Source organism: Lutra lutra, chromosome 11, assembly GCF_902655055.1.
Source record: "Lutra lutra chromosome 11, mLutLut1.2, whole genome shotgun sequence".
NCBI classification, from domain to species: domain Eukaryota; kingdom Metazoa; phylum Chordata; class Mammalia; order Carnivora; family Mustelidae; genus Lutra; species Lutra lutra.
The window spans coordinates 98,025,302-98,044,666 of NC_062288.1; the positions used below are offsets into that span (position 1 = coordinate 98,025,302).

The 19,365-nt window shown below is 52.4% G+C and overlaps 1 protein-coding gene across 3 annotated transcripts in view; it reads left to right on the forward strand.

Annotated features, from left to right (window-relative positions):
* Nucleotides 1-19,365, forward strand: part of ARHGEF5 (Rho guanine nucleotide exchange factor 5) — a 39,840-nt gene that overhangs the window by 8,162 nt on the left and 12,313 nt on the right. The window contains exons 1-5 of one of the 3 annotated variants that reach the window (XM_047694875.1): nucleotides 6,344-6,493; nucleotides 13,134-16,293; nucleotides 16,851-16,908; nucleotides 17,568-17,632; nucleotides 17,836-18,089. In XM_047694875.1, coding sequence (XP_047550831.1) covers nucleotides 13,146-16,293; nucleotides 16,851-16,908; nucleotides 17,568-17,632; nucleotides 17,836-18,089 — 3,525 coding nt within the window. In that variant the 5' untranslated portion in view covers nucleotides 6,344-6,493; nucleotides 13,134-13,145. Of the gene's footprint in view, nucleotides 1-6,343; nucleotides 6,557-13,133; nucleotides 16,294-16,850; nucleotides 16,909-17,567; nucleotides 17,633-17,835; nucleotides 18,090-19,365 lie in introns of those variants that run through there. The other 2 variants (XM_047694874.1, XM_047694876.1) reach the window with 2 other exon arrangements.

Sequence of the window (19,365 nt, forward strand, 5' to 3'; positions counted from 1 at the left end):
ACTGCTAAGGGAACCTTCAAAGACTGAGAATATAGGAGATGCCTTTCGTTACTCAGAAACTGTGTATTCCAAGAAGGATCTGGGGCCAAGAATGAGTTGCCAGATTGATTTTTTAAAAGAAGACGAAAGGTTCCACAACGGGAAGGCGTATGATTTGAAGCATTTCTTTCCACAAGATGGCGCTATAGCTTCTGCCAAAGAGGACACAACACTTCTTCAGGAGCTAGAAATACAAGACCCACTCCTGAGGGGAACCAGATCTCTATGTGCTTTGGTCACTCTGTCGGAGAAGCACGTTGTGCAAAAAGATTCTGGTGGGGTTGGCTTGGCTCCAAGGGTGAATGAAGGCTGTTCAGGTAGGAATGCCGTCCACCACCTCCACACATGCCAGAGCCTGTGTCTCAAGGCTTCGTGCTCACCTTCAGCCCCTCCTCGCCCAAAGCGCTCCTCTTCCCGCTGTCAGGCGTGTATGTGTGTCAGGAAGGGGCACATTAAGGAGTGGCATGCAGGTCCCCAGTCATGGAAATGTATCTCCCACGCCCACCCACACCGTGCACCCAGGGGCGGCTCGGACTCGGCTCTTCAGAACTCGGCCTGTCACTGGCCCCGTTTGATCATACTTTCCTTTGAGTTTCCCTGGCATTTGGAATATTATTTTACCATTTCCATGTAAATTCCCCAAGTTCTTTTGAGACAGAGTCCGTGTCATAATCCCCTTTGCATATTTCCTGTACAAGGACAAGCATTCTACCTTGAATGAATGCATAGTGATGAGATTGTGAACACAGACAATCTAAAGTGTTCAATAACCTTGGTCGGCAGCCTGAGTAATTGGGAGGGGGCTAGTCCCAGGGGCCCCCACCTAGGAGCTAGGAGTGTGTTCTCGTAAGTCCTAGCCTCTCCGATGCTGTTTGGTCATCTCTAAAGGGATAAGATTAAACTGTTGTCCTAACTCTGTTTTTCTTTTTAATGTTTTGCCTCTATGACTTTACTGCCTTCAGCATCCCTGCCTTGAGGGAGCCACGGAGGCAAAAATATTTGTATCCTAAGTAGAAAGTTTCTGCTCACATGAGCGGCATCTCTCTGTTTTTATTCTCCTCTCCATTTTTGTGTCTTCCATTCTGTGTCTCTGTGCCTCACAGACAAAAAGACAAAACCACGACACAGTGATACATGGTTCTCTTTTTTTGTTCCCACAACCTCTCTACTCCCTCAGGGAGGAAAGGGCAGGTAAGTGGGAGCCTAGGGGCAGAGTGGCAAGAGGATACCTTGGGCCAACTCTAATAAAGAAATGCATGTCTAGGGATGCCTGGGTGGCTCATTTAGTTAAGTGTTTGCCTTCAGCTCAGGTCATGATCCCGGGCTCCTGGGATCAAGTCCCACATCAGGCTCCCTGCTCAGTGAGGAGTCAGCTTCTCCCTCTCCCTCTACCCCTTCCCTCTGCTCATGCTCTCTCTCTCACAGCCTTTCTCTCAAATAAATAAAATCTTAAATTAAAAAAAAAAATGGGGCGTCTGGGTGGCTCAGTGGTTTAAGCCTCTGCCTCCGGCTCAGGTCATGGTCTCAGGGTCCTGGGATCAAGCCCCGCGTCGGGCTCTCTGCTCAGAGGGGAGCCTGCTTCCCTTCCTCTCTCTCTCTCTCTCTCTGCCTGCTTCTCTGCCTACTTGTGATCTCTGTCAAATAAATAAAATCTAAAAAAAAAAAAAAAAGAAATACATGTCTATATAGATTACAAATAAATAAAACAGTTGAATATTAGGGATGTTAAATTTTTTAAAAAAATAGAAGGTAGGATAAAAGATGTTTTAAAATCACTGCTACAGATCAGAAGGTCTCCACTATCATTAAGCATCCAAATCAGCAACGGGCTATTTTTCAATAGTTCTGCTTGACCCCGCACCTCCAGAACTGACACTCATATTTTGAGCAAGGGCAAATTCATAAAGCTCGCCTCTGGTGTAAAGGACCACTGCTCACATCACAGTTCCCAAATCAGGCTTCTCGTCTTCATCGCACTTAAAAACAAACAACAGCAAACTAATAGTCTTTCCTGGAGGGTGTGCTGATTTGCCAGGTTTGAGAACCACGGCAAGAAAGCCAGAACTCCTCTAAATGGATGTCATCCGTTTTAGTCTCCTTGCAAAAAGAGAGCATCCCCATCCTTATCTTCCAAGAATCTGGGGTAGAAAACTTCTGAAACATCCTGAAACTAAATACACACCAAAAAACAAGACAATGTGAATGAAGTCACTTCTGGGTAATTGCTTACTGCCATGCAGGATAGGAACCTGGTGTCTCTCTACGATGGCCGGGACTCTACCACAGCTGTGACCATTCCCGGGGAATACCTGGTTTTTCTCAGACAGGATTTGCCAGACATCTTAGAGATTCAACTGAGTAAGATGCAGAAGCATAGGTATTTTTTCTGATACCTGCACCCAAGTTAAGAATACACCTTCAGGAGAAATTTCAAAAAGTGGGAGCCCCCAGCGACCAGGGGAGAATATGAAGTCAGGCGACTGGATGAAGGGGCTTGTAAGCCAAGCATGCTACTGAGTTCAGACTTCATACCTTCAGAGATGGGGCTCTTCTAAAGGATTTCATTCAGTTTTACTGGGGTATGATGGACAAATAAACATTGTCTATATTGAAGGTGTACAACTTGATGTTGTCATAGGTATATCCATTTTGCAGTGATCACCAAAATCAAGCTATGAAGCATATCCGCCACCCTACACAGTTAACATTCTCTTCTTTTTCTTCTCTGCCACTCCTTCCCCATACCTCTTGTTAAGCCCACAGTATTTGCCCTTCCCTGCACAGAATGTTCTCAGGCTTCTATTTTTACATATCCCATTTCCGCTGTTGGTATGCCTTTCCTCTATTCCCCTCTCCACCAGGTACAGAGTACTTTTTTAGGACAAGTCAACTCAAACAGCACCTTATCCGTTAAGATTTCTTTTTGTCCCCAAGCGGTGTTCTCTCCTTTATGCCTACCATCACACTCGGTGTGTATCTCAACCCTTATCACACTCTGCTATCATTATTTGCTACTTGTTTCTCTCCTTGATTGGACTGTGAGAGCTCCTTGGATCACAGACTTGGTCTTTGTGTATCTAGTTTCCAAAAAATGCATACTGAGTAAATGAATTTTTAAAAATGAATCCGGTAATTCATAGCTAACCCCTGAACACCATTAAATTGAGACTCGTGCCAATGTGCAAAGATGGAGAAAAGAAATAAAGGCAGACCACGGATGGGAAAGGAAAAGTATGTTCATCAGAATGGGACAGAACAGCTAAGAACCACAGCACCCAGGTCAGGCGGGATTTAAAGGAGAAGGATGGAGAGACTGTGGTCTCTTAAGCCAACTTAAGAATTGAGTTCAAAGTCACTTCAAAAAGGTTCAAAGGTGGGTCATGGGATCAGGCAAAAAGCAGAGTCATTAAAGCCAGAGAAGTATTCAAAGAACTAGCATGGGATCAGCGGAGAGTCCGAGTTAACCAAGTGAGAAACCAAATAGCGAAGAGCACGGGAGGATGTCTGGTCAGAGTAGTGAGAGCCCCTGGCAGAACTCAGTGAGTTCCTGCTTTTAAAAAGGTCATTACCATTCCTTTAGCCCTGATTCCGGAAACTATGCGGGAGCCCTTGTCTGTCCTTCCCCTTCCAAGGCTGGATCTCAAAGGCATGGTCTCCAACCTATACTTTTTCTCCCCCCAGCTAATACAGCTCTCCTTTAAAAATTACTTTATGTTGAATCCGCTCACATTTCCCAACCCTTATCGCCTTGTTATTGTAAGTTTATTCATTCAATGCTGCTGGGAAAGGAAACTAATCCCTGTCGATCACCTCCTACCCTTGTCTTGAGGTGACCTCTGTCTGATACCTTACTGAAGCACCACAACAGCCCAGTGAGGCGGGTGTTTTTAAACAGAACAATCTGCATTTAGGACGTGAGGGAGATGGAATACAGGAAGTTAAGATGCCACATTTTTGCATTAAGTGGGTGGTGAAGGTAGGATTCAGATCCACCCCTGCCCGCATCTAAATCCAATCCTCTTTCCATTGTATCGTTCTCTCTCCTCTCTAGGACTTTACAGGAGAAATATAAGCCCAAAGGAAATTTCAAAATTGTAGGATAGGATGAAAGGCCTGATCAGGGCACCACGAGCAAGCCTCAAGAAATAGAAAAAAAAGAATAAAATGAGAACTGTTCTTTGCAAAGTGAGGGGACAAGGAGCCTAGAGCATGGATTGGTCCCCAAATGTGTCCACGCAGCAGCCAGAGATGCTCCCTGGGGAGAAGCCAGCCCCCTAAGGGATACATTTTAACTTTCTTACACCTCACCACTAGCTGAAAAATCAGGTGCAGCTATGCCTAACTCCTGGGTGACAGCCCAGAGGTCATGGAATCAAGGGCGGTGACTAAAAGAAAAAATGCTGATAGGTCAGAGCTGGCAGAACAAGAGGAGTTTGTTTTGTAAGACCTGACATTCAGCGGAGACTAAGTCACACAGAGCTGTCACTGGGGCAGGGGGACCAAGTCAAGATGGAAGGGAGTGAGAAGAATAGCCAGGTGGGTTTCTGAGGCTGCTCCAGCACCTCCCACGGCATCGGCCACTTCCTATAGGCAGTGCAGAAGAGCAGGGATCCGCAAGCTCTGCCCAAGGATTTGGAGTTTACTTACTTATGCTTTCTGCTAGAAATCAAGAGCCCCCTTTTGCCCTGGACTGAATTTCCTCTCCTACCCTAGAAAGAGAGAAGTTTTCTGGGTTTTTGTTTTGTTTTGTTTTTAAAGATTTTATTTATTTATTTGACAGAGGGAGATCACAAGTAGGCGTGCAGGGAGAGGGGGAAGCAAGCTCCCCGCTGAGCAGAGAGCCCAGCGCAGGGCTGATCCCAGGACTCCCAGATCAGGACCTGAATTGAAGGCAGAGGCCCAACCCACTGAGCCACCCAGGTGCCCCGAAAGAGAGAGTTTTTACTTTAAACTCTTTGATTTACCGCACTCCCCATTCTTAACCTCTCACTGAGCTTAGGACACTTGCAAGGCCTGCGGGTACAGACCCGAACTCCTGATACTGCTTTCCTCACTGCTTCCCACACCTTAACGCACTAGCTTAAGAGGCAGTGGGAGGCTGCTGAACTGTTTAGGGCTTAACCCTTCAGAGTAATAATAACCAAAGCAGCTCGTTCTTTGAACACAGAGATGTTTCAGGACTTTCCCGGAGAAGACACCCTTCTACTTTAATGATAATCTATCCTAAAATCTTCAAAATCCTAGTGGGCACACTAGGATCACTGGAGCAGTCAATGGGCACAGTAATCTGGAAATGGTCTAACGCACAAGCTATTTGGGCTTATAGATAGTGGCATTCCTGAGAACAAAACAGCCCGAGAGCCTATTAAGACTCTACTTGGAAATCCGTGGAGTAAGGAACGGGGCAGGGGGCGTGATCTGACTAGAATGAGCAGATCAGGAATCTCTGGCCCCCGAGGTGAGGGGTTCTCACTGTGTGGGGCTGTGCCACAGAACATCGTGGCTTTCTCTGGAGTCTATGGAGAGGCACAGAGCTAGACCCCCTCAAGCATAGCGCCGGAGACCAACAGAACCTAAGGCTTCCCTAGAAGAATCGGAAAAGAAAAAAGAAAAGAATGCAAGCATGAGAAACACTCAGGCCTGAGACCTAGACGCCTGAATACAGACACGCGTCCCGGAAGAACAGAGAAGGAACGCACATCCTGAGATGCATCATCGACCTGAAATGAACTTTTAAAAAATGCAAAAGCAGACAGTCCGCAGAGGAAAGACACGGCCACGCTGGCTTAGAGGTGCGCGTTCCTAGGCCCTAAGGGATGGAGACAGGTGGGCATCGAGGGAGAGGAACCAACCCGGGGGCCCGAAGACAAAGCGCACGAACACACAACCTCGGACATCCCGAGACCCGGAGCCGCCGAAGGATGATCGCCCGCCGCGGGCAGATCGGCGGGGCCCAGGGGCAGGCTTCGGCGGCGACCCGAAGCAATCCCCGGAGAAAAAACACCCGGGCGGTCCGCGGAGACACGCGCGACTCACGAGGGGCCCCCTGGGTCCCCCCCGGGCCCCGCGCCCCGCCGTCCCGCCGCCGTCCCCGGAGCGCCCTGTCCCGCGCGCCCCGCGCCGCTCTCCCCGCCGCGCCGCCTGCGCCCCGCGCCCCGCGCCCCGGGCTCCGCTCCCGGCCCGCCCGCCACTTCCCAGCGCTGACGCGGGAGCCGCCTCCACACCAATGGGGCTCGCGCGCCGCCGGGCCCTGCCCCTCCCCCAGGAAGGTGTGTCCCCGGTTTCCACACCTGAAACTTCCGAGGAGAGTCAGATCCCTCCCTCCCGGCCGGGCGGGGAGGGGCGGGCCGCGGGTGGGGCGGCTGGGGCGGCCGGGCCTGCGCTGGGGACGGCCGGCCGGCGCCGGGGACCCGGAGGGGACTCTCGGGCCGAGACAGCATGTGACACTGCCCAGGTGGGTGCTCTCCTCCCCCGCGGCCCGTGGCTCCGGGCGGGCGGCTGGAGCGCCCCGGCGGAGGTAAGGGAGGGCCGGGAAGGACGGGAATCCGGGCCTTCGCCCTGCGGCCAGCCCCGGCCGGGGTCGCAGGCCACGGGCTCCGGAAATGGGGGGCAGGGCAGTCAGGCAGAGTTGGGGTGTGTGGCTGGGTACCCTGGTCTGAAGAGGAGGGAGGCTGGAGGAAAGGCTCTTGCCTGAAAAACTTGCTTCCGGCCTGGTCCCCGCCTCGGAACTGGGCACCCTGCCCCCAGATGTTCCCTGGGCCAATGGTCCGGGCTGTTCCTTCTAAGTCCCCGGCTCTGGGGAAACCTAACCCCCGTGGTGAGAATGAACTGAGACTCCCTTTGTGGCCCTATTGCCTATCTAGACGTGTTTTATTGTCCCCTTTTTCTTACCCAGGCCTGGGCCTTCTTCCTTCATGTACCTTCCTATGGATTTGCGAACGGTGTATGCCTAAGTATGCGCCTCTCCCTGCTCCCAAGGTGCCTGAACCCCTAAAAGTGACTCCTGCCCTGCCCCCGCCCTAGTTCCCCATATATTCGAAGAACTTCCAAAGCTTCTTGATAATGGTGACTTTGCATTCTGACGTTGGGGAGGTGGGAAGGGAACTCTTGGAGCCGGGAGTTGGGGTGGCGATGCTAGAACAGGGCTGGTTCTGAGCATCGTTTACCGTGGCCTTCCAGCACGACTGTCCAGGAAGGCCGGTCCTGGTGCCAGTGGATTTTCAGATCTCAGGCCCCATCTCCTTCCTGGATCTCAGATTCCCAAGACAGATTTGTTCTCCTGTCTACGGAGAAGTGAACTCTGGCCAGGACTCTCGTCAGGTTGAGGGGTAAGGGTGTGTCAGACAGACCAGGGAGAGAACTTTCTTTTCCACTTTCTTGCCTCCTTTGCTCTCCAGCTTGCATTCCCTGGTCTTGCATCCTTGGCCAACTCCAGAAACCCCAGCTCCCAATTAGACAGCTCCAGATGGGGCCTCTTTCTCAGGCTTCCTGTTTTATCTACACCGGAGTTTGAAGAAGCTCCTGGCCTAGGCTCTAGCAAAGTGGGGATCATTTGTTAACAAATTTGGGTTGACAGAAACTGAAGCCATGGGGTTCTTGGGGACTGGGGAGGAGAAAGGATGGGGGTGTCAATTCTAAGAGAGACTGTTTGACGGGATTGCCTGTTAGTATCCTAGTGGGGAAGAGCGAGAAGTCAGGAGATAGGAAGGGGAGTCCCTCATCAAAAACTGATGATGTACTGTATGCTGGCTAATTGAATTTAAGTTAAAAAAAAAAGAATACAGTAATTCTAAATATAGTCAGGAGTCGTCCTATGTTAGGGGTCCCCAGTGTGTATGGCTTCCCATAACGCAGTCTGTCTGAGGTTGACTATAACCATATTAAGCATGGCGTCTGGAGGATAGATAGGAACATGTCATTCGTGGTGTCTGGAGTGGTCAGTCACTATGCGGTGTGGACAAGAATGGGGTCACACACGGGATCATGGGTTGAACAGGAGCAAAGTTGCTCAAGTATCAGTAGTGTAAACTCAAACAGGTGACTTACTGCATCTGGTGTAGACAGGGATGAGTCACTCTGTCTGTGGAGTGCTCAGGAGCTGATCATTTATAGTGTCTGCAAGGTGGACCCGAACAAGGTCACCTCAGGGTCTCTGTTAAGGACACAAAGAGATCGGTTGCTCATACTCACATTATCTCTGGGGATGGCACCAGGGCCACGGATATGTGGGGCATCCATCGGCATTGGTGTTCTGGGTCAGCCGATGGGTCTACAAGACAGTGGATAATGTGGTATTTTCAGACTTTAGGGAACAGATAAAAGATGTTTATTACAGTTTTCACTGGTTTGGTGGAGCTTTCCTCAAGCGGGTAGAACGCAGGTGTTAGCAGTTATTGGTCCAGAAAGCTGCTCTCATTTTCCTATCTTTGTAATATAATGTCAAACAGTGAACAAAGGCATACATCCATATGGTGGTCTTATGCTCTAACTCAGAAAGAGAACATTTTGATTTGGGAGATATTTTCCAAACGTGAGCAGCAGTATAAACAAGAGTGTAAATTCAGTCGCATTGTAAGTTCTAGAGTATCGTAGTGATTTTTGGTGTCAGTCAGAATATTTGGACCCGGTGCTGCTAGAAAATCCAGGGAGCACACTCCCCAAAAACACACGTGGTGCGCAACACAGGTTCAAAGAACAAGCAGTGTGACAGGGAGGAGGGGATATCTTTGAAATACAGTTGTCTGTCTGGTGATTAGAAATGGCCAAGAGCTCATGTGTTGGGGGCTCCCAAGGAGATGCTGAGGTCTGTCACACACTGTATTTGTAGAGTGACTTGGGCCTTGAAAGTAGTGGCATGTGGACAGGGTCAGCAGATGCAAAATGTTTCTGGTCCGGAGGAAGGCCGGATCACCACAATGCCATGCCCGGTCTCTGCCTGTGCTCAGATAAATAGTGAATAGTCACCCCTGGTGGAGAAGGAGATGAGGAGGGTAACCGCCACATGGGCAATGCAGAAAGGTGCTCTCCTGATGCCTTTATGTGCATGGAACCATGTTTGGAGTTTTCCTTGAGCTTTCTCACCTTGTAGCTTTGTCATGCCTGATTGCCATCAGATCAGGACAGGATCAGGTACAGGGGCCATAGGGTATGTTCTTACTTTGTGGTAAATGGTGGCTGATCTGGTGACCTCCACTATTTCCAGATGGATAAAGGCAGTGTTAGAAATAGTGTCCGTGGGCTTGTAGGAGCGTAGCGTAACCTGAACAGAACCGAGGATACCCACGTATCCCAGGGCGCATGGAGACACGGCCTGAAGAAAGCAGCAGAGGCTCACGTGTTTAGGGGCCACTAGATTCGAGGACTTGAGTGTGTACTTGGGGGCAGGGCCAGCACAATACAGATGTGGGTGAGGCGAGACTTCAGGTGAAGTCACGCAGCCTCCTTAGGTAGGCTCCAAGTTTCAGAAAGTGTTTATGGTGAGCAACTGTAGTATTTAATGTGCGGTTGAGAGAACAGGGTCACGTCACAGTATTATCTCGTGATTATAGTGTTTTGCACTTGGGTCTAGAAATAGGGAGTCAATCACACACTGTGTCAGGTAACTGGAAAAGGACACAAAAGTCCTTCCACACAAGTGTGCTTACGTTAGACGTGGCTCTTTGCCCCATATAGATGGTATCTGTGTCTGTGGGGTGGCCAGGAACTTGTCACAGCTGCCTCTGCAGGGTGGCTAGGGACCTATCTGTTTGGTTATGTCGGGCTCTGTTGCATGGGAGCAGCAAGGGTGGCCTACTGTGTATGTGTGTGTGTGTGCGCATGTGTGCATGTGTGCGTGTGCTTGGGTACACGTGCAAGCATGTTTGTGTGAAGGTGTATGCTTGTGCTGCAAGGACGGTGGGCATTTTGGGGAGTGGGCTTCCACGTTGAGCCCAGAGAAGACAAGAGAAATATGTGGGTCGGGGGGGCAGCTTGGGTTCCACAGGCCCCCCGAGATCTTCTCTAGGCCAGTGACCTGCCAGCTTCTCGCAGCCGGGCTCCGGGTGTCCTATAGTAGATGACCACCAGGAGACTTCGGTTTGAGCTCACCTGTACCATTTGCTTAAGAAGTTTGAGCAAGAGGTTATGGGACCTCCGGTTTCCCCGTCTGTAAAGGAGGCAGAGCTTCTTGTGTGTCTCTGAAGGACCTTCCTGCTCGTAAATCCTGTATTTCTCTTTTCTACTTTCTCTCTCCTCAACAATAATTACAATCCCTAACGCTTCTGTGACCCTCCAAGTTAACAGTGTACTTTTTAATGTTACCTAGTCTTCATTAGAAATCCTTGCAAAGGAGAAATTTAAACCCCTGCCAAAGGTAAGAAAATGGATGTTCGCGTAAATTAACGATGTCTACAATTGTCTAAAATGACAATGAGCAAAATTCACAAGATACATACAAGGCAGGAGTAAAAATTGAGCAGCATGCTTTGAACTCTTCTTTCCTTATGCGTTCATGTGATAACTCTTTGGGGAGGACAAAGTCAGCTGCAGGCAAGGAGACTGAGCAGTTAACATGGCAGCCTTTGTGCTCTCATGAAACTCTCGCTCCAGCCTGGAAAGCAGACATTAAGTGTGTAATTACAAGTGCACTGAGTGTGAGAGAAGCCAAGGGTGCGCTGGGCCAGAAAAGGATTCCAGGCTGAGGGGCAGCACATGTGGAGGCCCACGGCGCAGGCACGGGGGGCGGGGGTGCTGACTGCTGTGGAGGCCCCTGCCAGGGAAGGCAGAGGTCAGGTGTGGAGGGCGTGTAACCCAGACTGAATATTTGGGTTTCACCCCAGTTTATCGTCAGAGGCTACTGAGAATTTAAACTAGAAGTAAGGCACGGAAGCATCACTCCCATGCCGGGTAGAGAGTACCGTGGTTTTAGGGCAAGAGGAGCTTCGTGGAGGCCGGTGGCCAGGCTGGGCCCCAGCTGGGCAGGAGAGCGCACCCCAGGGATTAGCAGTGCGGATGGAGAGAAGGGGACAGACTCGAGGGATACGTAGGGGGTGCGTTGAGCAGGACTTGACAGCAAGTTCGATCTGGGGAATGTGGGCCAGGAGGGAAGCAAGGCTTTAGTTCAATCATTGAAAAGCACGTATTGAGGGACGCCTGGGTGGCTCAGTCGTCTCAAGTCATGATCCCAGGGTCCTGGGATCGAGTCCCACATCAGGCTCCTTGCTCAGCAGAAAACCTGCTTCTCCTTCTGCCTCCTCTGCCTGTTGCTTCCCTGGCTGGTGCTCTCTCTCTCTCTCTCTCTGACAGATGAAGAAAGAAAACCTAAAAAAAAAAAAAAAAAAAGAAATGAAAAGCATGTAGTGAGCTCTGAGTATGGGCCAGGTATGGTGCTAGGTGCAGACAGTCGAGCATGATGGATGTTGATCTGGTGAAGCTTACCACCGTTGTTGGGGATAGATGATAAATGGAAATACACATGTAGTTGCAATTGTATAAATGTTGTGGAGGAAGAGAAGTGATGTGCGTGAGCACTGGTGAGTCTACAGAGAGGAGTGCCGTCCCCTGGTCGGGGGCCTGGAGAAGCTTTATGGAGCTAAACCAGGAGCGTGTGGTGTCACGGATAGAAAGGAGGAGTATCTCTAAAGGCAGTGGTGTCAGACTCCGATAAGAGCCACCACACTAAGTGTCCTCTGGTGTCAGCATGGGTGATGGTGGGGGAGGTGGGCAGCGTGGTGCCTGGTGAAGCAGGAGTGGAGGCAGGTGAGATGGACAGGGGTGAGGACCTTAGTTCCTTCCACAGTTTAGGTGAGAAAGCCATGGCTGTGCTGCAGGTGTGGGATGGTTCTGACAGAGAGGGGTATGGTGCAAGAAGAAGAGAAAATCCATCACAGGAGGCGACCAAGAAGACAAGCTAAAGAGCACGGGACGTAAGGGGAGGGAGGGACACCTTTTGGGCCGTCAAAGCAGGAAGAGAGAAAGAGTGAAACTCGGGCTGCTCTGAATTGCCAGGAACTGAAGTAGTTCCTCTCCGTGGGTTTCTAAATTCTTTGCAAGGTGGGAGATGATGTTTTCTGCTGGAAGTGAGAAGGCAGGTGGGAAGGTCAGAATTTTAAGAAGTGATGGGAAGAGTTCACAAGGTTGTTGGAAGCAGCGGGGGAGTAGGCCCGTGAGGGTAGCACCGTGTCGTGGACCTGGCTGAGGGGGTAACTTCTGTGTCTACTACAGTTCTAGTCTGGTTAGTCTAGTTATCGTTCTACTTTACAACAGCTGCTTCTGGAAACATTATTTTTTATTTTTAAAATTTTGTTTGTTTGTGGGGGGGAGGGGCAGAATGAGAGGGAGAAGCAGACTCCCTGCTGAGCAGGAAGCCCAACAGGGATCGGGGGTCCATCTGAGGACCCTGGGATCATGACCTGTGCCCTTACCGACTGAGCCACCCCGGCGCACCTACAACAGCTGCTTCTGTAATGGAAGACAGAATTGCTCCTTAGTTACGAGGCGCTGCTGGATACTGTGGAAAATAAGATGAGTCAAGTCCAGACTGTGCCTAGGGAGATCACACTACCCTTTCGTGCCTCGGACACTGGCTACAGGGGCCAGGCCCATTTTAATGCCCGTGGCAGCCTGATGAAGACCACCCCCCTTCTTGCTTCTCTGGGCTGTTGGATGTAGGGTGTGTCACTCATGGTGTCTGGCAGTTATACAGGACTGAGTCACGCTTGGTGTCCAAGAGGAGACAGGGAGAGACAGTATGACATCATACAATCTAGAGAGTAATGACCACTGGGAGTGCTCCCTGCTCTTTGACAACGGTCTTGTGCTCTCATTTAATCATTTATTATCTGTCTCCTCCACAAGACAGCAGGCTCCACGAGGACACAGTCTTGGTCTGTCTTTTATTTACCACCAAAAGCCCTTCCCTTAAGGAGGTCACCTGGTAAATATTTATTAGATGAATAAATCAGCGATACATTTCATAGAGGCTATCGCTGACTCTGTTGACAAAGAATGACTGGAAATGGATGCAAGGGGATGTGCCACTCTTGTTCTCTGTGGTGTGTCCCTTTGATAGGTACAAGTGGAAAGGGTGATACAAACTGTGTTCTGTTCCCCTCTAGGGCTCAGCCCTGATGGAGGCTGAGGAGCCCCAACATGGGGTCTCGACCCCCATCCCTGCCTTAGCGGAGCTCACTGTTATCCCGGAAGCTCTCAGGAGAAGCTGTCAGACCGCTGCCTTGGGGCCCGAAGCTCAGGAAGGCTGGGAGCCATCCTCTGCGTGGGCAGAGGGACGAGGGCTCTCAGAGACCCAGCGGGGAGACTTAAGGGATGTGAAGAGCTGTGCAACCAAGAGTGTGACATCTTTCCCCAAGGAAGTGCCTGCAGGTGCAGAGACCAACCAAGAAGATTCTGTGGGCAAGATGGGGGATACCCCAGAGCTCCAGGAGCTGGTGCCTCAGAGCCCGACCGATGGGGAGGCGAGGACGCCGGCTCCCTCAGAGCTCGGGGCCTGCATTGTTCAAGGTGAACATCTAGACATGGTCCCAGGATCTGGTGAGCTGGGTGGTGGCGTGGAGATGGAATTTCGACCGGAACTCACGTCCTCGACTGGGGAAACTGGACATGCAGAGGAGGAGGAAGCTTTTCCAGACGCCTCTGCTCAGCCCAGATTTGGTCCTTCCTATGAACGGCGCCCTGAAGAGACCCACCAGCCAGGGGACTCTGTCAGGCAGGGGGAGGAGCCTCAGTCCACGGCGGCACGAGAAGGTCCAGGGAGCGGGGGACCCGTGTGCCTTCTGGGGGCCGAGGGGCTGGGGGAGCAGAGACTAGCAGACGCGGGCTTCCAGGAGGAAGCAGCTGTCACGGAGGGTGGGTGTTCAGGGGAGCAGGAACAGAAGGGGGAGCAGGTTGATGGTACAGAGGGAGAACAAAGGCAAAAACAGGAGCAGATACAAGGTGATACGATGCCTGCAAAACAAGGAGAAAGAATGGGGCTTTGTGGGGACTTGGAAGGTCTACACTGTCGTGAGCAGGAGATGAAGACTCAGGGCCGGGGAGATCTGCCTCAGGGGGAGGAGGGGAAGAGGGAGTTTGGGGGGCCAAAGGAGAGCAGCATGGATGCTCAGAATGAGGAGAGGAAAAGCTTGGTGGGGAGATCAGGGAAAGTAAGTGGAAGGCAAGATGGTCAAGGTCTCCAGCGGAAAGTGATGTTCGTGCAGCGGCAGGAGGAGGAGCTGGGGAACCGGGATGGGGACCCGCTGCGGGGAGAGGCCGGAGAGGGGAGTACAGAAGATGGGGAAGCACTTGATGGCCTTTCCACACAGGCTCTGGTAGCCTCTGAGGTCTCTTCTCCCTGTGACTTGTTTCTAGACACCTGTCATCCCATGACCAGTGTTCCTGGGACTCAGAGGGAGCCTCGGGCTGAGGAACCACTGCCTGTAGCTCCAGTGCCTACACTGGAGTCAGGAGGATGGTCCTCCCAGCCCATTTCTTTACCAGGCTCTTTCCCTGCGGGGGAGTCACCTGATCAAGAAATAGCTCAGGATGGCCAGCAGGAGGGATCTGAGCTGGGGAAGGGGGCAGTGTTCAGCCAGGGCACTGAGCTGGTCTCTGCCAGTACATTGGCACCTTCTCCGAGGACACCCGGTTCAGCTCCTTTCAGTCCTGCTGATGTCTCCCCGAGCACAGCCACATCATCATCTGCAAGCCCCCCAGTCGCCTCTTCCAGGAGGGAGTCCTCTCTTGCTGCACATTCTTCAGAAACCTCCAGAGCATCTCTTTGGACCAACAACACGTCTCACTGTGGGGCTTCTGAGACTCCCCCAGCTCCCCTCCGTGGCTTCCTGACTGCAGAGGCCACCATGGAAATATCCACCAGCTCCAGCCGGGCCAACCCTCCGAGCCCCCTAGGCCACTCCACAGGGGCTTTCCAGCACCTAAGGAGCAACTCCTTCCCAGGCTCTCATAGGACAGAGCCAACTCCGGACCTGCTGGGACTATCACTTTCCTTCTCCCATTTAGAGTTGCCCCAGAGGGTCCCCAAACCTGCCATCTATGGCTCTGTGATCCCAAGAAGGGACAGGAAAAGTGGCAGGGACTGCAGGATCATTCCAGAATCCCCTAGCTCATTATCTGCTCTGGGGCAGGACTCTCAAGAATTCACCTCAAATCCAGAAAGATCCAGTAGTCCCTGCCGCACCCAGCCATGTGGCTCCCGACACACTTCAGCCTCTGCCCCAGAGTCTATTGCCTATGGCTCTTCCCCACCCCTTGTCTATGTAGATGCGAGGATCCACGAACCTCTGCCCCCTCCTCCCCCAGAGAAGAGGCGTGTCCACCCCTCCATGGTAGAGAGAGACAGCCATCTCCAGGCAGGAGTTCCCATGCTGAAGCGGTGTGGCCATCCTCTTCCTTTGGCCCCAGGTTTGGGGCTACATGGTCCCCCTAAAGGCCCACTTCCGCCCGTTCCTGACTCCCTTGTGGCAAGGCAGCACCGACCTCTGCCCTCTACCCCCGACACTCCCCACCCTGCTCAGACCTCCTCCTCCCACAGGCTGAGATACAACAAGCCATTACCCCCAACCCCTGATTTGTCGCAGACCCACCATTCTGTTTCTTCTTCTAGTAGTCCAAGGACCTACAGGCCTCTACCCCCTGTCCCTATTATGGATCCTCCCACTGAACCACCCCCGTTACCCCCGAAGTCCAGGGGGAGGAGTAGGAGCACTCAGGGAGAACTCATGAATGCAGGGGGTCAGGGCAAGCCAAGGCCCATTTGTCCAGAGCGGACAGTCTCCACTCCCCATTCTGTTGGACGTACCTCCTGGCCCCCAGCCATGGGCCGATCAACAGACTCTTTGGCCCCCACCAGCAGGAGCAAAAGTGAAGGGTCCCCTGGCATGGCTTTCAGCAACGTGGCAACCCTTCTAAGTCCCTCTTCCCCAACCACACCCTGGAGTCTGGAGCTCCCGGGACCCACTTCTGAACCAGGACCCTCAGAAGAGTCTGGGGCCCCTGCCAGAGGATCTTTGAGAAGAACAGCCCCTCAGGAAGGAGCCAATGGCCTGAGGAGGTTGGATGTAGGCCAGGCAAGGCAGTCGGCAAAACTCAGCCATCCCCATCTGGAGAAGGCGTCCAGCTGGCCCCACAGGCGGGACCCAGGGAGACCACCGGAGAGCAGCAGCGGGCAGGTTGTAGACCCTGGTGAGGGATCCAGTAGGCACAAGGGCTGGAACCGCCAAGGCCTGCGCCGACCTTCCATCTTGCCTGAGGGCTGTTCAGGTAAGCGACAGGCAAGCGACAGGCGTGGAGCATGGTGACGCTCCTGTCAGACCAAGCTTTCTCCAGCTCTCAGCACCGCATCCATCTTCCGTCCCCAGGGCCTCTACTGTTCCCTCTGGTGACTTCACTCATGCACATACCCAATGTCAACACAGAGGGAAGCCCTTGAAAACCCCTCTGAGCTCCCTATAATGCTCTTCTTCTCCTTCCCCTCTGTCCTCTCACCCAGCTGCGGTGTCCTTTTACTGTGTACCTGTTTTTCCCAAGGTGGTTGTGGATGTCCCCCCTCTCCCCTCCATGATGCACACACTCTCCAGCTACCAACACCTGCTTGATGTCCTCCTTGTCATAGAGAGGACATCCTCTTCTTGTCCAGTTCACATCTGGTAAAATAGTGTCCTCGAGTGCGTTCTACTTCGGCACCGCTCCCCGGCACAGACTCCCAGTTAGCCCTTCTGTTCCCTCACATGCCTGCATCTCCTGCTCTAGGTCTTACCTTCTTGGGCTCTCTGAATATCCCTCTAAAATCTCAGTGACTTCCCCATCTCCATTTCCAGATACAAGAGGTCCAGCCGTAGAAAAAGCGCTTGGCCCTTCAGACACCATTGTTTTTCGGTGAGTCACCTTCTCTCCTGACAGACACGTCTGGACTGTCTTTTCTTAGGATCCTGAGATTTCCGTTAGCTGACAAGCATTTTGGGACACTGTGTCTTCCAGGGGTGGGGAGGGTAAGAGACGTACACCAGGACTCCAGGGTAAGGGCATCCTTTCTCTGCCTGGCTGTCAGCGGGCTTTGACCCTCCCATCCTCCTAGGTTCTTTTTTTTTTTTTTTTTTAAGATTTTTAAAAATTTATTTATTTGTCAGGGACAGAGGGAGAGAGAGCGAGTGAGCACAGGCAGACAGAGAGGCAGGCAGAGGCAGAGGGAGAAGCAGGCTTCCTGCCGAGCAAGGAGCCTGATGTGGGACTCAATCCCAGGATGCTGGGATCATGACCTGAGCCAAAGGCAGATGCTTAACCAACTGAGCCACCCAAGCGTCCCCCTCCTAGGTTCTTTACTATGAACTAAACCCCCGGTAAAAGTGCAACATGACGTCCAAAACAGCTCTGAACTACCTCAGAGTGGGTCAGGCCGCAGCTTGCCTCCCGAGGGGATTTGGCCCTCATATCCCAGCACATGTCCCAGGGGTTGGGAGACTGTCTCATCTCCGGTCACCTGGGGCTTCTCTGCCTCAGTGTCCAGCAAGCACCCAGAGCCCTCCTTGGCTCCACAGGGAGAAGAAACCAAAGGAGGTCATGGGAGGCTTTTCGAGACGCCGCTCGAAGCTCATCAACTCCTGTGAGTACCTTGAAACAGAAGTAGACCCATATGGCGTTTTGCCCCAGACTGGAGCTCCTGGCTGTCCTCAGCAGGGCTGTGATCTCTACAGGGGGAGAGGATCTCTACGACAGTCAGAAGCAGCTCGGTGGCTTCTGTCTTCGTGCCTCAGCCTCCCTGCCTCCCTGATTCTCTCCCTGTGCCGTACTTCTGTGCCCCTATAGCCCAGCTGCTGTACCAGGAGTACAGCGATGTGGTTCTGAACAAGGAGATTCAAAGCCAGCAGCGGTTGGACAGCCTGGGAGAGACGACCGGGCCGGCCTCCCCCCGGCAGCCCCGGAGGACCCTGGTCTCCTCAGAGTCTTACCTGCAGCGCCTGTCCATGGCCTCCAGCGGCTCCCTCTGGCAGGAAATCCCCGTGGTGCGCAACAGCACCGTGCTGCTCTCCATGACCCACGAAGACCAAAAACTACAGGAGGTACCCGGTGGGCAGGGGCGGGGCAGGGGCGGGGGATGCTATCGAGGGAGAGCAGAGTCTCCTCCTGATTCCCTCCTCCTCCTCGCTGCCACCGCCACCAGCAGGAGCAGGCTGTCCCCATCACATGCTCTGTGCCCGCCACGGCTGTCGCTCATCTCCACTGGGGGGCATCTGGACTGCTTTCGGGGTGTCAGCACTGGCCCTCCTCCCCACGTCCACAGGGGCTTCCTCCTACTGTTGCTGACTGGGGCTCACACAAAGTGACCATGGCCTTGAGTCTGTTGGGAGGAATGTGGAAATGATCCCTTCACGGCCGCTTCAGGCTGGACTCAAATTTCCCTGCTCAGCCAGGGTTCCACACTGCACTGGAGCTTTTCTCTTCCACCAAGGCGTGTATGTGAGTGGCTTTTTGCTGTGTCCCTTGCAGCTGTCCTGTGGCCCACTGGTCGCATACAGGCTTTGGGATGACCATCAGCCTCGGCTCAGTCTGTACACCCAGTGGCAAGACTGTAGTAGAGGTTGCTTGTCGGATATTACAGGATGTTACATGGGTACCATTACTAGGTTTCTCCTGGAGGGCTTCTCTCTTTTTTTTTTTTTAAGATTTTATTTTTTAATTTATTTGGCAGACAGAGGTCACAAGTAGGCAGGCAGAGAGAGAGGAAGGGAAGCAGGCTCCTCGATGAGCAGAGAGCCTGATGCAGGGCTCGATCCCAGGACCCTAGGATCATGACCTGAGCCAAAGGCAGAGGCTTTAACCCACTGAGCCACCCAGGTGCCCCTGGAGGGCTTCTCTTAATAATCCACCTGACGTGGGTCAGAACCCTCTTCCCAGGAAGACGACACGGCACCACGGACAGGCATCATGGAATCATGCGTACATACTGGGCTCTGGAATAAATGACCCGGTCGTGAGGCCCACTTTGCTGTTTGCTGGCTGTTTAACTTTGGCCACATCACTTGATCTTTCTAACCTTCTGCTTTCTCATCTGTAAAACTGGGTCACAAAAAAGGGTGAGTGCATCGTGCGTAGCAGTCGCTCCGAGAATGTTCTCTGCTATACTGTAATTTCAAGTCAGGCCCCCCTGGGTTTGAATCCTGGCTTCAGCATTTGCAGGCCGTGTACCTTCAGGCAAGTTATAGAACCACCAAACCTCAGTTTCCTGGTCTAAAGCTTGAAGATAATGTCTGTCTTTCAGGATTGCTGTGTGGTTTGGGTGAAGTACCCGCCCCTAGCTCAGGGTGCTGTGCTTTTTTGGTGCGTCTTAATGCCGTG